The sequence below is a fragment of the Camellia sinensis genome, chromosome 4 (assembly GCF_055761805.1).
Source record: "Camellia sinensis isolate YWXY chromosome 4, ASM5576180v1, whole genome shotgun sequence".
NCBI lineage: Eukaryota > Viridiplantae > Streptophyta > Magnoliopsida > Ericales > Theaceae > Camellia > Camellia sinensis.
The window spans coordinates 224,908,659-224,931,224 of NC_138964.1; the positions used below are offsets into that span (position 1 = coordinate 224,908,659).

General features: G+C 38.2%; 2 protein-coding genes across 3 annotated transcripts; both read left to right on the forward strand.

The window, feature by feature from the left end:
• Positions 1-8,266: 8,266 nt before the first annotated feature.
• On the forward strand, positions 8,267-16,766 carry LOC114318772 (magnesium transporter, putative (DUF803)). 2 transcript variants are annotated; one of them, XM_082867733.1, is made up of 14 exons: positions 8,267-8,810; positions 9,481-9,802; positions 11,732-11,819; positions 11,916-11,977; positions 12,184-12,269; positions 12,382-12,455; positions 13,391-13,493; positions 13,666-13,794; positions 14,246-14,345; positions 14,463-14,582; positions 15,278-15,368; positions 15,452-15,518; positions 15,994-16,090; positions 16,188-16,766. In XM_082867733.1, exons 2-14 carry the CDS (start codon positions 9,710-9,712, stop codon positions 16,419-16,421), a joined length of 1,344 nt encoding a protein of 447 aa, XP_082723859.1. In that variant the 5' UTR covers positions 8,267-8,810; positions 9,481-9,709; the 3' UTR covers positions 16,422-16,766. The 2 variants fall into 2 exon arrangements, with proteins under 2 accessions (XP_082723859.1, XP_082723860.1); XM_082867734.1 differs by having other exon boundaries at positions 8,466-8,575.
• A 483-nt stretch (positions 16,767-17,249) lies between these two features.
• On the forward strand, positions 17,250-18,893 carry LOC145789965 (uncharacterized). Its single transcript, XM_082867735.1, has one exon. The coding sequence runs from the start codon at positions 17,495-17,497 to the stop codon at positions 18,479-18,481; it is 987 nt and encodes a 328-aa protein (XP_082723861.1). The 5' UTR covers positions 17,250-17,494; the 3' UTR covers positions 18,482-18,893.
• Positions 18,894-22,566: the final 3,673 nt, after the last annotated feature.

Here is a 22,566-nt window from a genome sequence, read left to right on the forward strand (position 1 = left end):
GAAGAAGTTGAAGATGAAGCAGTGGCAGCAACGGAAGCACGAACACAGTAAGCTTAAAGCTCAAGAACTCGAGCAGCCAAAAAAGCAGAGGGAGAGTATGAAGGGTGGTAAAAGTGAAGATACCCTAGCCTTAGGGTTCACTTTTGTTAGAGAGCCCAAAATTTGGGCGGGAACCGTCTCGAGATCTCAAAGCACGAAGACGGCGTGACAGCCGTCCTTAGCCCATCAGAGCCTGCCACGTGTCACTGGAATGGGAAGCGTTACAGACACTATGATTGAAGAGACGTTTTGACCGGACATAGTGATGCCTGAGGTAAACTTAGCTCGGCTGGAAAGGCTAAAAGGGTTTTTTAGCTCGGCTGAAAAAGTGTAACAAACTCTAGCTCGGCCAAAAGGCTGGTAATCCCAATCATGTTGCACAGATGGAATTAAGGGGCAATTGAGAGGGTAATTTTTGGGAAAAATTGGGCCGAGCTGAGAGTTGGGCATTGAGGCCCAAAACGCGAAGGAATACGTAAAAAGGCCGTACTGAATACTCCGGCTTAGAGGGCAAGGTTACTCCGGCCTTGGGGAGACAAAGTTACTTCGGCCTAAGGAGGTGAGTTTATTCCGGCTCAAGAAGAGATAGTTACTTCGGCCCAAGGAAGAGTAATTCTACTCCGGTCCAGAGACAACTCGGAGTAAGGTCTTAGAGTTAGTCCGGTCGCGATGTGTACAGGGAAGGCCGGATTCGGGATTAGTCCGGTCGTCACATACTATGGTTAGGTCGGTCAGAACTTGTTACTGGGAAGGTTGACCTAAGCACACCAAGGTTGAACAAGGGCAGCCGGAGTAATGAGTTAGAGGAGAAGACCGAGCTAAGGATAGTTCGGCCTTCTATGTGGCTCAGCATAGCCAATGTTATTTCGGTCATGTTGTAGTTCGGCCGTGAAGAAAACCATCCCACTTGGTTTAAGCAGTGGGGAGGGTGTAAAAGGATAAGCATTATCCTTAGGAGAATGAATCCTAGGAGGACTCTGCATGGAGAAGTACAAGTCCTACTAGGATTGTGCCACGGGAAACTTATAAAAGCCTACAAACATCACCTTGGAGGAGGTAATTGAACACAATCTTTCTGAAAACTTAGAGCCTTGTCTATTTGTCAAGTTTTCTGACTTAGGCATCGGAGAGGTTTCCGGCACACACACCCGCCGGCTAGCTCACGTTTGTGTTTTCAGGTGACAAAGCGACGTCGTACGGAGGAGCGTGGACTTGGTCAACAAGATTATACGAGGAGAATTATTTCCTCCCCGTACAGTTTCTATTCCTTGTGGTGACTTAATCACTATACCAATTCCAGTTAGGCCATTGACTTTCGATCCATCGAACCACATTTGCTATGGCTCAACACTAGCCATACCAAGTTCCATTATCTCTTGGCTCTCTGTTTGAGATGGATGGTCTGCCAAAAAATTGGCTAAAACTTGTTCTTTCACTGCCTTTTGGAGAACATATTCTAAATGAAATTCTGACAAGGCTAATATCCACTTGCCGATTCTTCCCCTCAACATAGGTCTAGATAACATATATTTAACCAAATCTGTGGTTGCAATTACCAAGACAGTTGTAGGCAAAAGATAATATCTTAATTTCATTGTAGCAAAATACAGTGCAAGGCAAAGCTTTTCTACAGCTGAATATTTACATTCACAAGAATTTAAAAACCTACTAAAGTAATAAACAGCTTGCTCCTTGCTTTCTTCATTGTCTTGGGCTAAGAAAACTCCCAACGAATCTTCTGCTACAGCTATGTACAACTTCAAGGGCTTGTCACCTTTTGGTGGCATCAGCACTAGAGGGTTGGCCAAGTAGGCTTTGATACCTTCGAAAGCAGTTTGATGCTCTGCTGTCCACACAAATTCCTCTTCATCTTTCAGTCTTAATAAGGAAGAAAATACTTTAGTTTTCCCTGCAGTGTTAGAAATGAATCTTCGAAGAAAATTAACCTGTCCAAGGAACTTTTGTAATTCTTTCTTACTTGATGGAGGTCTGACTTCAATGATGGCTTTGGCTTTATTCTGGTCAATCTGTATTCCTTTCTTGTGTACTACATAGCCCAAGAAGTTTCCAGATGATACGCCAAAAGCACACTTAAGAGCAGCTTCAATTTGAACTTTCTCATTCTTTCAAAGGCTGCTTCTAAGTGAAACAGATGTTCCTTCATGGATTGGGATTTAACTACAATGTCATCAATATAACACTCTAAATACCCTACAATAAGGTCATGAAAGATAGTGTTCATAACCCTCTGATATGTGGCCCCAACATTCTTTAGGCCAAATGGCATTTTAACCCATTCGAAGGTTCCAATATTCCCAGGACATCTGAATGCTGTCTTGTGAACATCCTCCTCTACAATGCATATTTGGTTATAACCAGAGTGCCCATCCATCGTTGATAAAATTTGATACCCTGCTGAACTGTCCACCAGCAAATCTACTATAGGCATAGGATATTCATCTTTTGGAGTTGCTAGATTTAGGTTTCTAAAATCAATGCATACCCTCATTTTGCCATTCTTCTTAACTACAGGCACAATATTAGATAGCCATTCAACATACCTGGTTGTCCTAATAAAGCCTGCCTTGAGTAGTCTAAGAATTTCTTCTTTAACTTTCTGAATCACTTCTGGACCCATTCTTCTGGATTTTTGTTTGTATGGCTTGAAGTTAGGCTTCATAGGGAGCCTATGTTCCACTAATGACCTATCCAATCCTGGTAGTTCATTATAAGACTATGCAAAACAATCTTTATATCTCCTCAGAATAGACAACAACTGGTTCCTGTCAAGAGTATTCAACCAAGCACTTATATAAATGGGTTGTTGTACAGAATCTTCCCCTAAATTTATTTCTTCTAAGGGGTCTTGTATCTGAGCACTTACTGGAGCTCCTTCTTTGATTCCTTCAGGCTTCGAAGCAATCTCCTTACCGTGTTCTGTTCCCAGGCTCTTTGATTCAACCTCTTTATCCTCCTCCTCATAGACGAAGTCTATCCACAAGGCTTATTCTTCCTGTATTTCTTAGACTTTTGTTTCTATGTCCAATGCACAGTATTTATCAAGGGCCAAAACTCTGGCTTGTTGCTGCTCCTGCTTGTAGCTAATTATCATGACTTCTTTCTCTTGTTCCTGCACTTTCTGGACTATTGACTTTACATCCAATATTGAAAACTTAATTAAAGCCAAAGACTTGGCTTCCGGTGCTTCATCTTGCTGCCTACAACCAAGCATCATTGTCATCTTTAACGACCACCTCTTCATCAGCACTCTCCTGGACTAATTGCTTCAGGTGTGTCACTTCCTCATCAGTCGTTACTTCAGCTGAGCCATCAGATTTCATCAGTATACTGAGTGGTGTCACTCCCTCAATATACAACTTGGCTTCTGCGAAGTCTGCGCAGGCTATGAAAGGTTGACAATCTACATCAATTTCCTCTGTCTCCCCATTACCTAGAGCCATCATTATTTTTTGATGCAAAGAGGAAGGCACACATTTGTTAGTGTGGATCCAATCTCTACCAAGTAAAGCATTGTACTTAGCATTATTGTCGATGACGAAGAACGCCGTCATGCAGTCCCTGGTTCCCACACTCGCAAAACCAACGATGGTTGTACTGGTTGGGATTAACCTGAGATTCCTCTTCCCTAGTTTCTTCAAGGAAGATTTCGGTAGTAAGTTCACCGCTGCCCCATTATCCTCCAAGACTCGGTTCAACTGTATCCCATCGAAGAAGGCCTTAATATACAAAGGCTTAACATGTTGTGTCATAGAATTCGAGGGATACTCAAAAGGATACGAGAGGTTAATACTTACCACTTCCTCACTCTCATATTCAGTTTCCATTGGGGTGACCATTGCGAAATTATCTTGTACCATACTCACTTGTGAGTCTTCATGAGAGATTGGAATTGGGTCAATTTCTTGCCCCTCTTGATTCTCATCTCCAGCTTGGAATTCATGCGGTAGTATGTGTACCATGTTCACTAACACTGAGCCAAATTGGATAACTAGTTATGTCTGCTTCTCCTTTTGGCCACCTTGTTCAGTCACTCCAGCAGCATCCTTCATGCTGTTCTCTGGTACCTCATCCTTTGAATGGTCTATCACGACTGGTTTTTTGACCAGAAATGTTTGTTCAGCCATGAAGGCTTCGAACATCTCTTCTTCAACCATTTATTTCTTTTGGCTTAAGCCAACTTCCGTCTCTGCCTCGCTGTCACTTTCCATCAATGCCCTCTTCAATCCCGCTAAACTGGATTTCTCTCTGGCTTTTAATTCAAAGTGAACTTTGGCCAACTATTCTCTACTGCAACCCATTTTGCCTTGTAGAGTTGGTTTTGGAGTATGGTCTGACTTTGGATCCTTCTTTCCTTTCTCTTTCAGGTCTCGCTGGTACTGAGTGTACCTACGCTGAATTTTTCTCCTTTGTGATCTAGAAATCACGGAGACCATATCTGGTTTCTTTGTTTTTGGGTGCTTAAGCAAGACCTAATTGTTTGGAGCCACCACAAGAGGTTTAACCATCCTACTTTGGTTTCCAGCAACCTCTCTCTGGGTAGACACCTCTCTAGGTTTGTTTTGCATTACGAACCAATTTGGGACCCCAGGTACCGACGAACTTGCTGACTCTGCCGTTGAACTACTTCCTTCTTCCTTCGAAACCTTCCTCGAAGCTAGCTGCGATGGCCACTGCTTGATCCTGACTTCATGCTTTGGGCCTTGCTCCGGCCTTCGATGAAGGTGCCCACTTTCTACCTTGCGTGAAGCTGGTCTAGGGGACCAATCTTTGGCTTTAATCTCATAAGCTGAACTTCTCTCCAACCTCCTCCCAGAATGACTGCTCCCCATTTTGTAATAATTAGCTGGCCTGGATTCATGTAAAGGCTTCTTGCCTTTGAAATGCATCTTGTCAACTGTTGGTTCATCCCTCAATGGCTGCTGCCTGACGCCAGATGGATGTGGCCTTTTATTGTAAGCATTGGTTGGTTTAGGACGTCTCTGCACATCCTTGTAGTATTGCTTCCCATCAATCGGGAGTTCTTTTAACCATTTGTAGCTTAGTTTGCACCTAGGACACATCCTCTGCATTACAGCTGCTTCTAAGGAATCGTCATCCAATGCTTCTTCCTCAGAGTCTTCCCTCTGGTGCGAGAAACCTTGTCCAATAGCTGGCAGATTTCCAGTATCTTTCTTGATTGCTGTCTGGTTGGCCACATGCATCTGCACATTGACTTCTTCCAATTCTTTCAAAGACAGGTTCTGAAAATCTGGCATAATGGCATTGGCTGCCACCTCTCTAATTTTCAGCTTTGGCTGGGAATTTCAAACTCCCTTTCCGAATTTGTTTTTGGATCTTGTCTCAAAAAACAACACAGTTTTTAGTGAAGTGAGACTAAGAATTATGCCATTTACAATATACTTTCCCTTTAAGTTCATCAAGAGATGAAATTTTAACCCCTTTTGGTAACTTAAAGAAATTGGCCGCAAGCAAATGATCAAAGATGTCATCTGCCTTAGTTAAATCGAAAGAGTATTTTCTGTGAAGGTCTTTCTTTTTAAACTGCTGGTCAATTGTTGTATCCTTATGAATCAATGCTTCACAGATCACAGGTTCCTTCCCCACAATCTTTGCTGCATCAATCTCATAGTTAGGATCTTTGTAATATGTCTTGTATGATGTATTATTTCAATCTTGCTCCTCTTCTAGTAATGCTTTATATCTAGATACTTTGTAAGTCAGTTCCATTAAGTCTCTGAATTCTGTTGAGTCAAACTTCTTTCGAAGCCTAAACTCTAAACCATTTTGAGCTAATCTTACGAATTCTGCCTCCGGCAAAATGACTCTACATTTATTTCGAGCCCTTTTAAATTTGACAATAAACTGAGTAGCCTTCTCTTCAGGCCTTTGACTCAACCTTGCCAGGTTTGCCATAGAAACCTCTGGCTCCGATTGGAAGAATTGGGCATGAAATGCCTCTTTCATTTGTTGCCAATTTTGGATTGAGCCAGGTGTAAGGTTAATGTACCATACAAATGCTCTCCCAGTTAGAGAGTTTGGGAACAGTCTTAGCTTCATATAATCATTATTAGTGAATTCACTGCATTGAGCAACGAACCTAGCGATGTGCTCTACTGTTGACTGGTTTCCATTCCCATAAAAAATGGCAAAATCTGGTATCCTGAAGCCTCTTGGGTATTCATGTACCCTATCTATCCAGTCTGGGTATGGTTTTCTGTATACAGGAGTCTGGACCCCCCGAGCCATTGGTCCACACATCTCCCTAACGATGTCAGCAATTTGGTCCCTAAGGACCATATTTTGTGCCTGTTGAACCACCGCTGGAGGAACAAACACAGGATTTGGTGGACAAACTTGTGCTTGTGGTCCTCTTGGTCCATAATGTGGCATGTTTGGAACTAGTTGTCTTTGTGGTGCAGGTTATTGTTGAGGGTGTGGGTAACCCCTTTGAATTTGTCCTACAAAAAAAACTGCGAAAGATGCTGGAACTGGTGTTGTGTCTCTTCCATTTGTAGGAAAACCTTCCAACCCCCCGGGTATAAATTTGAATAAGGGAATAGTGAACCCCCTTGTGCCAGGTATGGCTTCGAACATGGGATTTGGAATCATTCTTATGCCATTTTCTTGTACTGGACCAGTTCTACCAAATTGCATGGCTTCACTGTTAAGTACTGAGACATTTTGACCTACTACAGGCCTTGGAACAGGCTCGTACCAAGACTGAGGTGATGGTCTTTCATGGTTCTGATTACTAGTTTGACCATTAGAATGTCTATTAACTTGCATATATTGTTTATCTCTAGCCAATCTTTATTGAGGGACATTCGAAATTTCCTCCATGTGTCTTACGTTTGTTAGTTGGTGATTATTCATTCGATCCAAAAATGATGTTGCCCACCTTTCTATTGTGTTCATTAATTGCTGTCCCATTGCATCTATTAATCCTCCACATGGATTCATTGGCTGAGTAGATGGGACAGTGGATGGTCCAATTCCTTGGTCTCGTCCAATATTACGAACATGTGGTATTTGTTCTGAAGTATTGGTCTGTTCGACCATATGTTCTGATAAAATGGGAGTTTCCACAGGATGTGTTATCACATTATCCTCTGGATTAGGTATCTCTACCTCTCCTTCCACGCCCTCTTCCAAGCGTTCATTTTCTCATTGTCTTCTACGTTTAGCCATTTTAAATGTAGTCCCACTGGGCGTGCCAAAAATATATGTTGGCTTTTTGGCTTTCGAAGGTTATTGTTGTAATTGCGAGCGTGCCAGCAAGGATCAATTAGTTCTTACAGAAAATTAATTGCCAACCAATTATCAGACGATTGTGTTTTAGTTCTTTCAGCCTCAATGAAGAGGACTTTTACTGGTGGCTTGATTTTGGAGAATTAAACAGATAACAATGAATTGAAAAACAGTCGAAGTATTTCATTAAGATAAAAAGACTTACAATGATCCAAACTTAGTCTCGTAGAGGTTTACAGCAACTCTACTTAGAACAACTCATATGAAACGAAGTGCAGTGCAGGAATTTTAATGTAAAGAACTCTAAATGTAAAAAAATAACTGTAAATGTAAAGCTGGAAAGGAAAATAAATATAAAGGATTGGTTTTTTGGATCTGAGTCCTGGGGGCTTTTTCTGGGGCCTTCTCTACTATTTATATTGCTCCAGGCTGACCATCGAATTGCATTTCCAACCGTCAAACTGCTCCTCCATGATCATCGATTATTTTGCCCCAATATTAGCTCCATTACGCCATTACTTGCAATTAAGCTTCCCTTCTAAATTTGAATCTGAAATGCGAGTAACCGTTGAGGCCACGTCACTTTGTATTTCTTTGTTGATCCGCTGCTACTCAGATCTCTTAATAACCAATACTAACTATCACGTGTACGATAAGGATCGAGGACCTAAATAGTCTTCTTATATTACCCTTATTTCGTCACGCGTCGAATTGTAATTGACTCATACAAAATATGTAACCAACACTACTATATAGGAGATTATCAATTTGGATGAATTCACAATCCAATACAAAATTTCTAAACTAAACAATAGACTATTTTATCTATCAAACTGTGAATCGTATCCCATAGTCCAATCCAAGCAAACAAATGTGTTCTTTGTGTTTCACGCTCCTAAAATTAGGGAACAGTAAAAACCTATATTGCTACAATTAAGATGTATTTGAGAGCATTGACCTGTTGTGCTGACATTGAGGGACAATTTGGGAAGATTATCGTTTTAATTTTTTTACATAAAAGTAAAAAAAATTATTTTTTACTACCTTCTCAAAACCTGCTGAATAACAAATATTTTTTCTGATATAGATTTTATTGAAGAGAGTGAGAAAAAGAAAAGAAAAGTACAATTATATTTAAATTTATTTACAAGATTTTCAAAAGCACACATTCTGCCGATTAAATATTAGATAGATTAGTCTTCAAATAGTTAGGATACACGCCAGCTAGCCAGGCTGCCACAACCTGAGAACAATTTTCTTGATTCAGGTTCGTCTCTCCGCTCGTCGACGCCACCTTTCGCAATCGGTTGTTATGGTTTTTGGATAAATCCCAAATAAAATAATTTTAAAAAAAGATACTGTTATATATAAAATTGAATTTTGAAGCTCTACTACGGTTTGTTGGTTCATCATCAAATCTTCCGAGGGAGGAGAGGCTGTCTGTCTGTCTGTTTGTCTTCATCATCATCATCATCAACACAGGATTTTTGTGTTTCCCCACGGTACAACTTGCATTTTAAACTAGCTCATCTCGCTCTTTATCCTCTTTGTTTTTTTCCTGTCATTATTTTTGTTTTTAATTTCAAATTCCGCCATCAAATTCCTTAATTATTAGATGTTTCTAATAATGGATCGGCCAGATCAACAACTGCCGTGTTCAATTATTGTTATTATTATTATTATTGGGTTGATAGATATAGATATAGATATAGATATAGATATAGATCATCAGTTTTGTTTGTTTCTTTTATGGCTGGCTGATTAACCCTCTTATGTTGTTGATCTTGTCATCTTCAGTTTTGTTTCTTATTCTTTTATTTGTCTGGCAAATTTATGTATGAACCCTGTGCCTTTTTTTGGTTGATCCGGTCTGGTACCTATTTATGCAAAGAGATTCACCTCAAGAGTCGCAGCCAAGTCACATAGGCATCAAATCCAATAATTAATTTGGTTGTGTGAACCAAGTATGGCAATTTGTTGAACTCCGCAGGCATTCAGCTGCAATTTTCTTCAATATATTTTACCTACCACTGGAATTTTAATTAACCATTATCATCTTAGGCATGCTTCTTTCCGTTTGGAGTTTGATTATTGATGAATATGGATCTCCCCCCCTCTTTTATCCTCTGTATCTATGTATGTGTCTTTGAATTTGTTTCAATTATGATACAGAATATAGCAGTTTGCGGGTAATACTCAATGTTTTCAGAATTGGCTGCAAATGTTTGCTTCATGTCGGCCCTTAAACCTCAGTGATGGATGCAAGACAAATTACTTTTCTTCAATCAGTTGTTTCTTTCAACAATTCTTGTGCCAGAATCAGTGAAGAAGACTTCACAAGGAGAGCATCATCATATTCTAACTATACTTAAAAGAGAAGGTTCATTGGCATCTTTTTTCCATGGGAGAGTGGGTAATTGGAGCTTTTATCAATCTCTTTGGCAGCATTGCCATCAATTTTGGGACCAACCTTCTCAAATTAGGTCATGATGAGGTACTTCTTTCCTTTCTCCTCCACCCCCACTTCACCCAAGCACAAGCCGGTCGGAACTAAATGTTCAACTGTTAATGGCTCCATTCTGAATGGTGGTTGTTGTGTTGGTCTTCATGGCTCCTGTGCTTGTACATTTGTATGAGATTTCATTATAGACAAAACTCAAAAGTCATAGTTCACGAGTTTGTAGATTTGCATGATATATCCAGACAAAATTGAGGAAATAAGTGACCTGGCAATATATAACACCCAACTCAACTTGCTCAAAAGTGGTTTCAACGAGTCATTGTTGGTACATGAACCATTCTTTTCTTGTATGCCCTTTCTGGAGCCATTGTTTATTAATTTGATGTTTCTGCCTCAATGCACATATTTTTTGGGTTTCCATTTGCTCGCTTTACCGTTAAACCTGCCCATTGACTCTTTTGTTATTGTGAAGTTTGAGTCTTTTTTACGCTTTGACAAATCGCTTGGATCCATTTCTTTTGCCTTGTCCATGAGAGGTGTTTTCCAAACTTCTCATAAATTTATTCAATTTGAATATTATCTATCCTCGTTTGTCTTGCCACTTATTTATCTTGACATCCGTATGTAAGCCACTTCCATAGTATGCTTGTTGTTTCTTGTATTCCAAACATCATGCCAGCATTTTACAAATTTATTCCAGTATTTGAATCATTTCAAGTTCCAACAATTATCATTTACGTACATTTAGAATAAGTGCTGCTTGGGAAGACCTTTCAATAGTCTGTCTAATACGGAAGTATCAAATGCTTGAATAACCATGAATTCAGAAGTGTCACAAATTTTATACTAATAATACTAGGCCTGGTTCCTTAGAACCTTTTCAAACCTTTTTTCGATGGCACAATTGTGGGTGCTGCTTCTGAGGCCATGAACCACGATAGAGATTGGGAGTTGGATGTTCATTTTGATTTATTACCATGCAAATCCCTCAAACAATAGTACCACATGTATACATACACGCATGTATGTATAACTATTATGTAGTAGGATGACTATCGGTTGATCTTCTATTACGATGATAATCAGGCCTTAAATCCAGCACACACACCTTTATATTTGTTTTAAATTTTAGCTTGAAGTTTTGAGTTTAGATTGAGAAACCACAACAATAATTGGGACTTTTTTCTGGTAAGATTCTGTTTTTTTCCCAATATGTCCCAATGATCTGTATGTTACAGAGTTAACTGGTTTGCACATGGAGGTTCTGTGTGTGTGTGTGCGTGCGCGTGTGGGGCATTTGCATTTTCTGTTCTACTGATTGATGGATTTATAGCTTCATACGCTATGTAAACACATTGAATTACAGATTTGCCTTGGGGGCCCAAACATTTTGCTCATTGCTGAAATTTCTGACAGCTGACCTTGTGCGCTAAATTTTTGTTCTTTTTCCTTACTTTGTATGCCATGACTCCTAGTGAGCACACTTCAGTTGGTAATGAAACACCACTGAAGGATTAAATAGTTGATAAAGGAGAGATTAATCACCCAGAGCAATTTTTTAGATTGGAATTCCACCTTGAGTTTGTATGCTTCGAATCTTCTTATTTTTATTTTATCTTCCTTCTTTCTTTCTTTCTTTTTTTTGGGTCTCATAGTGTTACTGGGAAATATTCCAGCTTAAAATTCAATTTTTCAAATGGATTGCTGACTTGGCAGTTTCAGCCAACACTCATCAAGTAGTTTAAGTGTCATATATGCCCATTTCAAACTAAATCCCAACACAACAAAGCCTTCTCTCAATTATTTAAGGTTGGCCTCTAAACTTTACCAGTAGTTGTGTATTCTTGATTACATTTGTTATGTTGCGGGTTTCTTCCCAATTCCCACCAACATCTGTTACCGCACTTTTGTTTTGGCTTCACTCTTTGTTGCAAGATATTATGAGTTACTGAACTTTTGCAGAGAGAAAGGCATTCTGTGCTAGGCGGTGACAGTACAAATGGAAAGATTGTAACGAAACCCATCATACACTTCCAGACTTGGAGAATTGGTAAAATTTCATTGTCAAGTGCTTGTTTCTTTACAAATGTTCCTCTTATCATGCTCCATTGTTTCGTAACCCAAATGCATAATTGTTGGCATGCAGGTATTCTATTTTTTGCTCTTGGAAATTGTCTTAATTTCATTTCCTTTGGATATGCTGCTCAGGTCTGTATGAAATACAATATATGGCTCCTTTAGTGAATAGATGAAGACAATGTTAGAATTGTAAACATAATTATCTTTCCATTTTGATGACTTACACATGCTTACTTGTTAGATAATATAATTTTTTTGGCAATCAGTTTTTTGTTTCTATCTAATTTCCTTCCATCCTCTCTCTCGTTAATTATGTTTTATTTTTTGTTTTGCAGTCACTTCTTGCAGCCCTGGGATCTATTCAATTTGTGTCCAACATTGCATTTGCATACTTTGTTTTGAATAAAACAGTGACTGTCAAGTATGTTATGCTAAGTGAGGGCATGTTTTTAGAATGATGATGTGAGTCGTATTTTTTTTTCCCACCTGACTCTAGCTGAGTTTCTGTATCAAATATATTGTTTCTTTTACAGAGTAATGGTTGCCACAGCTTTTATTGTCCTTGGAAACACTTTTCTTGTTGCTTTTGGGAACCACCAGTCGCCTGGTATGTCACTTACGTCTGAGAATAAGTTGCTTTAATTTCCTAAGAATGTTGACGCGTGCCAAAGATCACTTTCTGAGCCATATTTTTCAGTTTAATACAATCAAGGACTTGAATATTGATGATTCTTGGCGTGTTCAAAAGTTTGGCATAAGCTGTTGACTTCTTGACTCCAAAAGTGGATGTAAAGAATTGTCTAAAATTAGCAGGATGATGTAGATTGCACACTATTGAAAAATGTCACAATAAACGTATTCATACCCAACTGAACCTAAACATCACAGAAAATTCCTTAGATATATGTTAAGAGTCAGCTACGAGGGAAAACATTTTATATTATATATGTGGACAATTGAAGAGGTTTTAAATTGAAGTTTACCATATGGAGTTCTATTTGAATATGGTCTGTTATATAACAGCCTTTTTTCCCCTCTATATATGGTCACGGCAGTGGTTAGTAAGTTTTCGTACAAACATCCTTTCATATGAATGATCATGTGGATATTTCATTATTGCTGTCAACTTAGTAAGGTCTTGTGCAAAAGGTCTTTCATACGAATGAGCTCTTAGATGTGGCATTATCACAGTTACCCCACTCCCTGCAGAAATCCATGCAGTTAGTGGTGCACTTGAGGAAGTTTCCTTTCTTGTGGCTGTGTAAGAAATTCATGCAATTGCACTGGTCACACCTATGCTCATTGTTAGTATAGGTTCTCTTACGCTGTATTTGGTTGGGGGATTTGGAAAGGGAAAGAGAAAATATAGGTGAAATGTGAATAAAATATACTTATATTTCACCTAGTTTCACACGCCTTTTCCCTTTCCCTTTCCATTTCCAAATTCAATCCCAAATCTCTCAACCAAACACAGCTTTATTGAATTTTGTTTTTGTTTTTGTGGTCAAGTGAATTTTTTATGTTCTCTTTTGCTCTTGACAGTTTACACACCAGAGCAGTTGGCAGAAAAGTATAGCAACATTACATTCCTCTTTTACTGTCTCATTTTGGTCTTGGTTGTTGCCTTTCATCACTCTGTGTACAGGTAAAGACTACTGTATATGTTGTTTATAGGGTGAGATCCAGCTGGATGTGCACTTATAGGAGCTAACCTTTTTTTTTCTCCTTCTCATCCTTTCTTTTATACCTTCCTTTGTATAATAAATTAATCACCAATCTGCTATCTCAGTCATCTCAATAAAAACTGGAAAATGCAGGAGGGGAGAAGTACTTCTTGCAATACCTGGATATGACCTTAAGCCCTACTGGCAAATGCTACTTCCTTTTTCCTATGCCATTGTATCTGGTGCTGTAGGATCATGCTCGGTGTTGTTTGCAAAATCCCTGTAAGTAAGCTGAAGCTTTAAATTTTTATATTACATTGACCTCCTTTGAGATTTAGAGAAAATACAGCAAACCTCATAATTTTGACAAAATTACATTGAGTGCCCTTGAGATTTTAATTCATATAACTCTTAGCCCCCTTTTCACCAATAATTTATTAGTTATATGGATGAAAAAATGATGTTGTCATCTCTTGTACACGAAAATGTATACTTTACATTGTTTATTTTTGTGTTTTCGTACCATCTAGATTAGTTTTGGTGCATTTAACCTTACTAAAAGGGAGGTCAATGTAATTATGTCGAGACTGTGAGGCTTAATTGTATTTTTTCCAAACCTCACGGGAGGTCAGTGTAATTTTCCAATTTTTATTTTTATTTTCCATCTTGGATGGTCAAAAAAAGAAGACAAAGAAAAGTAGAATTGTAATTCTTTTTGACATGATTTTTGCAGCTCTAACCTGCTAAGATTGTCCATGTCTGGTGGCTATCAGTTGCATAGCTGGTTCACATACTCCATGCTTTTATTATTTCTTAGTACGGCTGGCTTTTGGGTAATGTTTACATGAATAAGTCAATTTTTTTTCTTCATATTTCTACAATGTACGAGTTTGTGGAGACAATGAACTTTGGGAATCCCTGATTTTATTCCTAATTTGTTACAACTGCAGATGGCAAGGTTGAATGAAGGATTATCACTCTTCGATGCAATACTTATTGTTCCTATGTTTCAGATTGCATGGACTTTCTTCTCCATTTGTACAGGATTTGTATACTTTCAGGAATATCAGGTTCTTTCTCTCTCTCTCTCTGTGTGCGCATATCAGTACCTTAAGACTTTATCAAATCTAAATCAACTCTTAGTCAATGTGGTGTTAGGTTGATGTTTCAGGTAAACTGTCCAGCCCCGAAACCACCCAAATATAAAGTTTAATAAAAATAAATTTATCATATAATATTGATTAGTGTGAGTTTATCAAGTGTATGCAAATTAAAATGTGGTCTTATAAAATCTATGTATTCATATTTCACTACTTGATAAAGAACCGGCTAACCTCATTACACATTGTTTTGATTGTGGGTTAAAAGGAACAGAAACAACTGTAGTGAGCTCAGCTTTGGTTTGAGACTGAACCAGACCAGATGAAATCAAGTTGTACTTCTTGACATAATGGGTCGGTGTTCTTTCCTGGTTATGTAAAACTTGGACAGCCAATTTATTCAAATAATTGGGATCAAGCGAGAGCAATTTGCTCTGGGGCAAATTGAGGTCAAATATCTTGCTTAGTTGCTCCATGTGGACTTGAAGGTTAGAGATGTCCATGTGGTGGGAATCATGTATGATGTATCCTGTAGAAAAAAGTGTTGCACCTTTGATGTTTACTCAATATTAACCCGCTTTAGTTTAGTCTGTTGGCATATGTCCAGTCTTGCTTCTCTTGAATTCACACACACATTGGCAGACTATTGACTGTTGCGTAAGCAGGTATTTGGTGCTCTAAGGACAACAATGTTCATATTAGGAATGATTTCTGTATTCATAGGCATTTCTTTGCTGGCACCAGACGAGGCAAAAGGTATAGTTGTGGGTCATGGAGTTCTTTTCTTAATTCTGTCTAGCTGAGGATGAAGATAGAAACTAATTAGGACTTTTTTCCAGGAGGTGAAGCCAAGGATAGCGCTTTAGTTTCTGTGGCATCTTCAAGCCTTTCAACTGAAGTAGACAGGTGCATTACATTTTCATGCTTACAAGATTCAAGTTTCTGGATAATTTTTGGAGATTTAAGTTTCAACTGACTTGTATCCTTACAATTGTGCTTGGATATTGGATTTATGAAGCAAAAAAGAAAAGGAATAGGGAATATAGAGAAAAATGAAGTAAAAGAAGTTCCCACAACACCCCCCCCCCCCCCCCCCCCCCCCCCCCCCTTCTCTGGCTAGGCTAGAAAGTGGGAAGAAAATTATCAGATATATTAGACATCATTTCCCTAACATTTTCCATTCTCTTGACAAATACAATATCTAAGCATAGCCTACCTGTTTGTAAAGGAAAAAGTTGAAAATATGAACAAGTGAAGAATAAGAAGACAGGCAAACTATGAGTAATTTTTACATGATTTGGACTCTTTGCATGTCTTCTTTGAAACAATGTATCCATTTTTGTATGGTTTTGCAATTAAACTAATCAAACACTCGTTACAGGCTGGTTGTGCTACCTGAAGATACCCAAATTAAAGACATGAGATCACTTGTGAGAGCAATGGTGATGAAGGCTGCCAATATGGTAGTCAAGGCAAAGGTTCTGATTGGCTGGTTGACTCTCTTTTAAGATGAAATGAAAATTTGTTTATAATTCTTTCTTACTTACAGATAAGTTGGTTTCCAATTCCATGCAGGCTGCTTGCTCATTATCCATAGGTTTGGGAGAAGACACAATTCATGCATCTTCAGTTCTTGTGATGCCCATGGTTTCTTCCAAGATAAACGGTTTTAGAGGAAGTAGTTTTGATCGGGCTAAGTTTTCGAACACGAGAAGATATGGTTGGAGTAATATCTCAGGGGAGGATGAAGAAGGTATGAAAATGCTGGAGACGACTGCAATCCATGAAGTTGCCCATAGCATTGAATAGGTGTTGTAGTAGAGGAAGGTATGAAAATGCTGGATCAGACTGGTATGCATTTAAGTCACCCATAGCATTGAATAGGTGTTGTAGGTAATAGGGGTTATATCATTATATGAGCGAGTGAAATTGTCTTGCCACTGAACATTAATGTTTGTTGTTGTTCATTATCACATCACACGCATTTAGGAAGGATATATATCCTAATCCTTGTTTGTTTCATATGTATTTAATAGTGTAATAGCATTTTTGTAGTTTGAAAAAGAATTTGATGTACCTGTCTGTTGTTGTACTGTACACCCTTGGTCATATATTGAATAAGAAACAACCGTCCACCATTATTGTTTTCTTTCATTCTTCCTCTGCTCTTTGCTTTCACTTTTTGTTCCTTTGTTCTTTTATTTATTGTTGTCATTATTATATGTGGTTACACCTTTCAAGGTTTTGCAGGTTGGGTTTTTTCCTGAGAAGTTTTAGAAAACATCTCTTTCTTTTTTTTTTCTTTTTTCTGTTTCTTTTTTTGGGGCAACAATATGAAAATAATGGGTGTTTTGAGCAACAGCCCAATTCACAAACCTTATGTAACAAGAAAAAAAAGATTCTCAGTGGTGGGGGAGGAGCTTGGGAGATTGGGAAGGGTGGGAGAGGGGTAGGGGAGGGCAGAGGAGGGAGAGGGGGGGAGAGCAGGGAGAGGAAGATAGGAGAAAGAAAGAAATAGAAAACAGACAAAATTTTACATTTTTGTAATTATTTTTAAATTTCTTACCTTGAGTGAAATTAATCCATTAATTTATATATATATATATATATATATTTAAAGTTTTCCCAAATGTTAATTGGTTGTGAAGAACTATCACACAATTATGATGATACACGTGGCCTCCCTCCCTCCCTGAAAATTTTGTTGGGCAGTTGCGTGTGCACACATCTATCTACCAATCTAAGCTTGCTGGGCCAATCGAGACATATAGCTTGGTAGGTAAGTAAGGAATAAGAGAGGGGTGTTCGTGTTCCCGCAGGGTGGATTTAAGATTTTGGGGAATTATTTTCGTAGTCTGTAGAATTTGCAATTGCCAACACCAATGGGGTCATCACCAAGATCGCTAGATCTGAGAGTGATGTATTGCAAAGATCTGAAAGCATTCAATTTCTTCCAGAAGCTCTCAGTTTATGCTGTCGTCTCTCTCGTCAGCGACAATCCCAGCATGATGAAGCAGCTGCAGCAGCAGCAGCAAAGAACGCCCACAGATACCGAAGGAGATGGAAATCCCGAGTGGAATCACCAGATGCGATTCAATCTCGGACTTGGAGGTGATTATGATGGTGATGATGATGATTATCACCTGATCAAAAAAAATCATCACCACCTCTTTCTTCATTTTGATATGCGGTCTGAATTAGTCATATTTGGAGACAAATCTGTTGGAGAAGTTCGAGTTCCGCTCAAGGATGTGATTAATAGAGAAGAAGAAGAGGAAGAAGAAGTAGAGTCCTCCAATGGAATTATCCGCTTTGTGAGTTATGAGGTCCGTACTTCTGATGGGAAACCTAATGGGGTCCTCAATTTCTCTTACAAGGTACTGAACGAATGTAATGGTAGTAGTTCCCCCGAGAAGAAGAAGAAGAAGAATGCCCACATTGACAGTTATCCTATTCTTCATATCAACCACCACCACAGTCACAATCACAATCATTTACATTACCCATCGTTGCTGCCGGATGACTACTTGCAAATTCCCTCAGGCTCAGGGTCAGGTCAGTCTCAGGAATCTTACTACTCGGCCACAGCTGTGGATGCTCCTCCTCCTCATCGAGTTCACTATCCCTCCTTGGAAATACCATATCCACCACCACCACCACCACCACCACCACCAACAGAGGAAGATTATAGAATGAATTATCCCCAGCCACATGATCAACTTCATTTTCATTATCCACCACCACCACCTCCCCTCATATCACACCCACCATTTCCACCACCGCATCTGCGTCTGCATCTGCCTCCTCAGGCGGTGCAACGCGCAATTGTTTATTATCCGCAGTTATATGAACATCCTTACCCTAATTAAGCAACCACAATAGGGGGAAGGGACTAAAGTGTTGTTGCTGGAGATCAAGGGGCATTCCTTCCTTGACCACCACATATTAGACACAAAACCCACCAGTGCCAATAATTGTCAAAGCTTGGAAGGAGGTGAGGGGATACATACATACCATACATAGATATATGACAGGGATAATGATGATGATGCTGATAATATATCTTGTTATGAATGGTGGCTGAGTGCGGCGTCCTCCTCCTCCTCATCTAATTGGTTTCGAATTGTTCTTTGTTGCTTTCCTACTTTTTCTGCCTGCCTGAAATTCGAGCTACCAAAAATATATTACTCCTTTATGTTTTATTTATTTTTTTATGTATTGTACGGACCCTGAATTTCTCCGCATGTGAACATTTTGTGATCAAACTTGATTCCTTGTGAACGATGTTGTTCTCTCTGCAAAAGACAAGTCAAATGAACTACTGGGATGTGCTCCAAAAAAGCCCCTCTGATATACCCTAATGCTATGTTTAGTTGTGGGATTTGAGGATGGATTTATAAAGGAAAATAAAAAAAGAGTATTGATAGAGACCCCCTCCAATCACTACCCCCACCACCCCACACACGTGGCGGGTGGTGATTGGACGAGAAGGAAAAGAAAAAAAATAAAAAAGAAAAATTGGCCAATAGGAGGGAAAGGGGATCAAAGGGGGTGGGTGGAAAAGGGGGTCTCAAACATTTTTGATAAAAAAATTAAGTGAAATGTGAATAAAATATACTTATATTTCATTTAGTTTCATACATATTTTCTCTTTCTCTTTCCAAATCACTCCTCAAATTCCCCAACCAAACACACCATAAATATTGTAGGTTTGTTACTTAAAGTATATCCACTTCGCATACTAAGGACCGGACCAGGCTAACCGGATCACCCCGGTTATTCCTGCAACCGGATTAGCTCAGAGGCAACTAGGTTATGGACTGAGAATTTGCACTGCATTTTACTCAAGTCAAGTGTTCCTTGACCTGGCACCATTCCAGCTCGGCCCGATGTCTCTATCGGGCCTACATGGGCTGTTGTGGTGCTGATGGTGGTATGGTGTGTGCTGCTCATGGTGGTTTTGGGTTGGGTGGTGGTGGAAGAAGAAAAGTTTTAGGAGATAATCTTAAAAGAAAAATATTTGGGAATTCTAATTGGACATTCTTAATACACCCATCATGTAGAATGGATTTAATTCCTCACTCATCATCATTCCTCTTTCTCTATCTCTCTTTCACCTCATTAGAAGTCAAAATAGGAGTAATATATTAGAGGATGTAGCACCACTCTCTTTAAAATACCTTTTGACAAATATTGATAATATTAAAAGAATGTTCATACAATTAGGTTTTTTTTGGTGTAATAGAATAAACTTGTCTTAACATCTGGAGAAAAAAGTTTAACTTTGGCAAATTTATTCATCGACCGCTTTCTTTGACAGATATTGGTATTTGTTCTTTGAAAAAAAAAAAAAAAAATTGCTATTGTCTACTCTAAATTCAACCATTTTTTTTTTTTTTTTTTTTGGGTACCATCCATAAAAAAACGAAGAAGAAGAAGTCATAGCATGTTAACCAAACAACAAAATGTTTTTTCAATACTAGTAATATTGTATGCCCATCGAAATGTATCATTTCTTTTCATTTTGAATAATTCTATCAAATCAAATATATATATATATATATATATATATTAAATCATGTTGATATTAAATTATGGATTTCATTATTTTTTTTGTTTTTTCTTTTGTTTTCTTAGAAATGTTTTGTCTGTGTTTTATTTTACTTTGAAAATACGCAGATTTACTGAATATTATTTTAGCAACAAGGATGATTGCTCTATTTTCTTAAACTTAGGGGTGGTTTGGCATCCCCTATATAATTCATCTTTTTATCTTTTTTCATCACATCACCTCTCTATTTTTCTGCATATCTTTTCGTAAAAAGACAAAAAATGCACTTATTTAGATCATCCCAAACAATCCCTTAGTAGGAAAAATTTTAACGGTTGTACTACATGCATTAATTAGTATACACATTAATGTATCAATTAGTGTTATGATATTATTATTGATCACATTTATTATACAAGTTATAAATACTCAAAATCATACAAATGATACCACATCATCTATTAATACACTAGTGTGCACATTAATTAGTATATATAGTATTATTCTAATTTTAATGGGATGTTAAGTACACTTAATAAAATCACTTCAACAACAACCTTGTTAAAAATGATGTTATTTATTACTCAGAAAAGAACGTTTGGATTTTATAATGAATAATGTTATATGTACCAATTAATATATTAACTAATGTACTAATTAATAATGCGACATAATTTAAGAGATTTTTGGTATTTGTAATTTGTAATTTGTATAATGAGTGTGGTCAATAATAATGTCATAACTAGTGTTGGTACATTAGTTAGTACACTAAGGCTCCGTTTGGCAAGAGCTAAACAGGGCTTTTTTGGCTATTTTAGCCACAAAAGACAAAATAGGCTATTTTAGCCACAAAAAACAAAATATCACATCCAACCCATAATCATTACATTCTTCTCTCACAAAAAAAGCCAAAAAAGCAAAAAATCCAAAAAGCCCTTCCCAAACCAAACTTTTTAGCCCAGGCTAAAATAGCCAAAAAAGCCAAAAAGTCAACCCACTTCCCAAACGGAAGCTAATTAGTGCACGTTCTATAATTTAGGCGTGAGATATTTAGAAATAAAAATAAATAAGAATTGAAATGTGTTAAAATGTGTTGGTAAAAATCTATTTTAGGCTCAATCGATAGTGATTTGATCAACAAGCTTAAACCAATCTTTAAATAAACACAAATAAAAATCAGATTTTGTGGTTGAGTTCTATATCTTAAACAAATTAAAGACTTCTTTGGAGGTAATTACGCAAAGAAGAGATAGAACAGAAAAAGAATATGTATTAATTAGAATAAATTGTCACTTGTGAGTAGTTATAAGAACTTAAACAAGAAAAAATAAATAAAAAAAATGCAACAATCGACAGAGAGAAGATAAGTGGGGGTTGGAAAAAGCTACTTGTCATGACCCAAACCCGACCCTATGGGTTTAGCACCGTAACCGGCCAGTAATCCGAGATTACCGAAGGCCTGCTGAACAGTAATACAGTAAAACAGAGTACAGGGCTTGGCGGAAGCCAATACAGTAATTAAACAATGTCCAATGAGCTGTGACAGTCTGTATGCCAAAAAGATTTTTCATGCATTCATACATACACAAACAGTACAGTCTATACAGAATTTACAGTCACACAGTACAGGGACCTAATCCCTTGATAACAGTACGGTAAACATTCAGTCTATACAGGACAGTTAGACAGTATGAAGACAGGCGGGAGAAAACAAACAAAACACCCCAAAGCCATAGCATGGCAACTCGGAACCTCGCAGTGAGGCACAAAGGCTGGCTTGACAAAACTGGAGTCTAACCCACGCTCCTAGCTCCGATCTGGTGGCTGAGCACCTACATATATATATAAACAGTGAGCTAAAGCCCAGTGAATAACATAAAGCGTAAAGAGGTTTAGAATGAATGTCCTTACGGTAATGAAAACAGTTCAATTCAATCAGTACTTCAGTTGTTCAGTACAGTAAACAGTCATATGTGGTACATCTATTAGCATAACAGTAACAGTAGGTCTTGAAAGACCGAACAGTAATGATGGCCATCAGTCAGTAAACAGTAGTGGTTCCACGAGGGAACCGACAGAGATCTCTGTAACAGTAACAGTAACAGTAAACAGTAGGTACTAAGGATGCCACAGTACAGTTCAGAAATAAAGGACATACATTCATTCAGTAATACCAGTTCAGTAAACAGTTCAGTTCAGTTTTCAAAAGATATCAGTTGAACATATCTTTACACAATTGTTACTCACAGAGTTTGGGCTACGGTATGCTAGAGCGTGACTCCCCAGTTGCCAACCCTACACAGTTCACAGGTTGAACACACACTAAGCTACACAGTTGGGAAATATCATAACTTAATCCCTAATTTGCCTTGGTGTGTTCTACATCTATATCCTCATTAAGAT

What these genes read in the sequence shown, in the direction of transcription:
- LOC114318772 (XM_082867733.1), top strand. Translation starts at nt 9,710, where the DNA reads ATGGGAGAGTGGGTAATTGGAGCTTTTATCAATCTCTTTGGCAGCATT. An exon ending in TTAGTACGGCTGGCTTTTGG is followed by an intron (nt 14,346 to 14,462) that starts GTAATGTTTACA and finishes TTACAACTGCAG; the next exon opens with ATGGCAAGGTTGAATGAAGG. An exon ending in ATATGGTAGTCAAGGCAAAG is followed by an intron (nt 16,091 to 16,187) that starts GTTCTGATTGGC and finishes AATTCCATGCAG; the next exon opens with GCTGCTTGCTCATTATCCAT.
- LOC145789965 (XM_082867735.1), top strand. Translation starts at nt 17,495, where the DNA reads ATGGGGTCATCACCAAGATCGCTAGATCTGAGAGTGATGTATTGCAAA.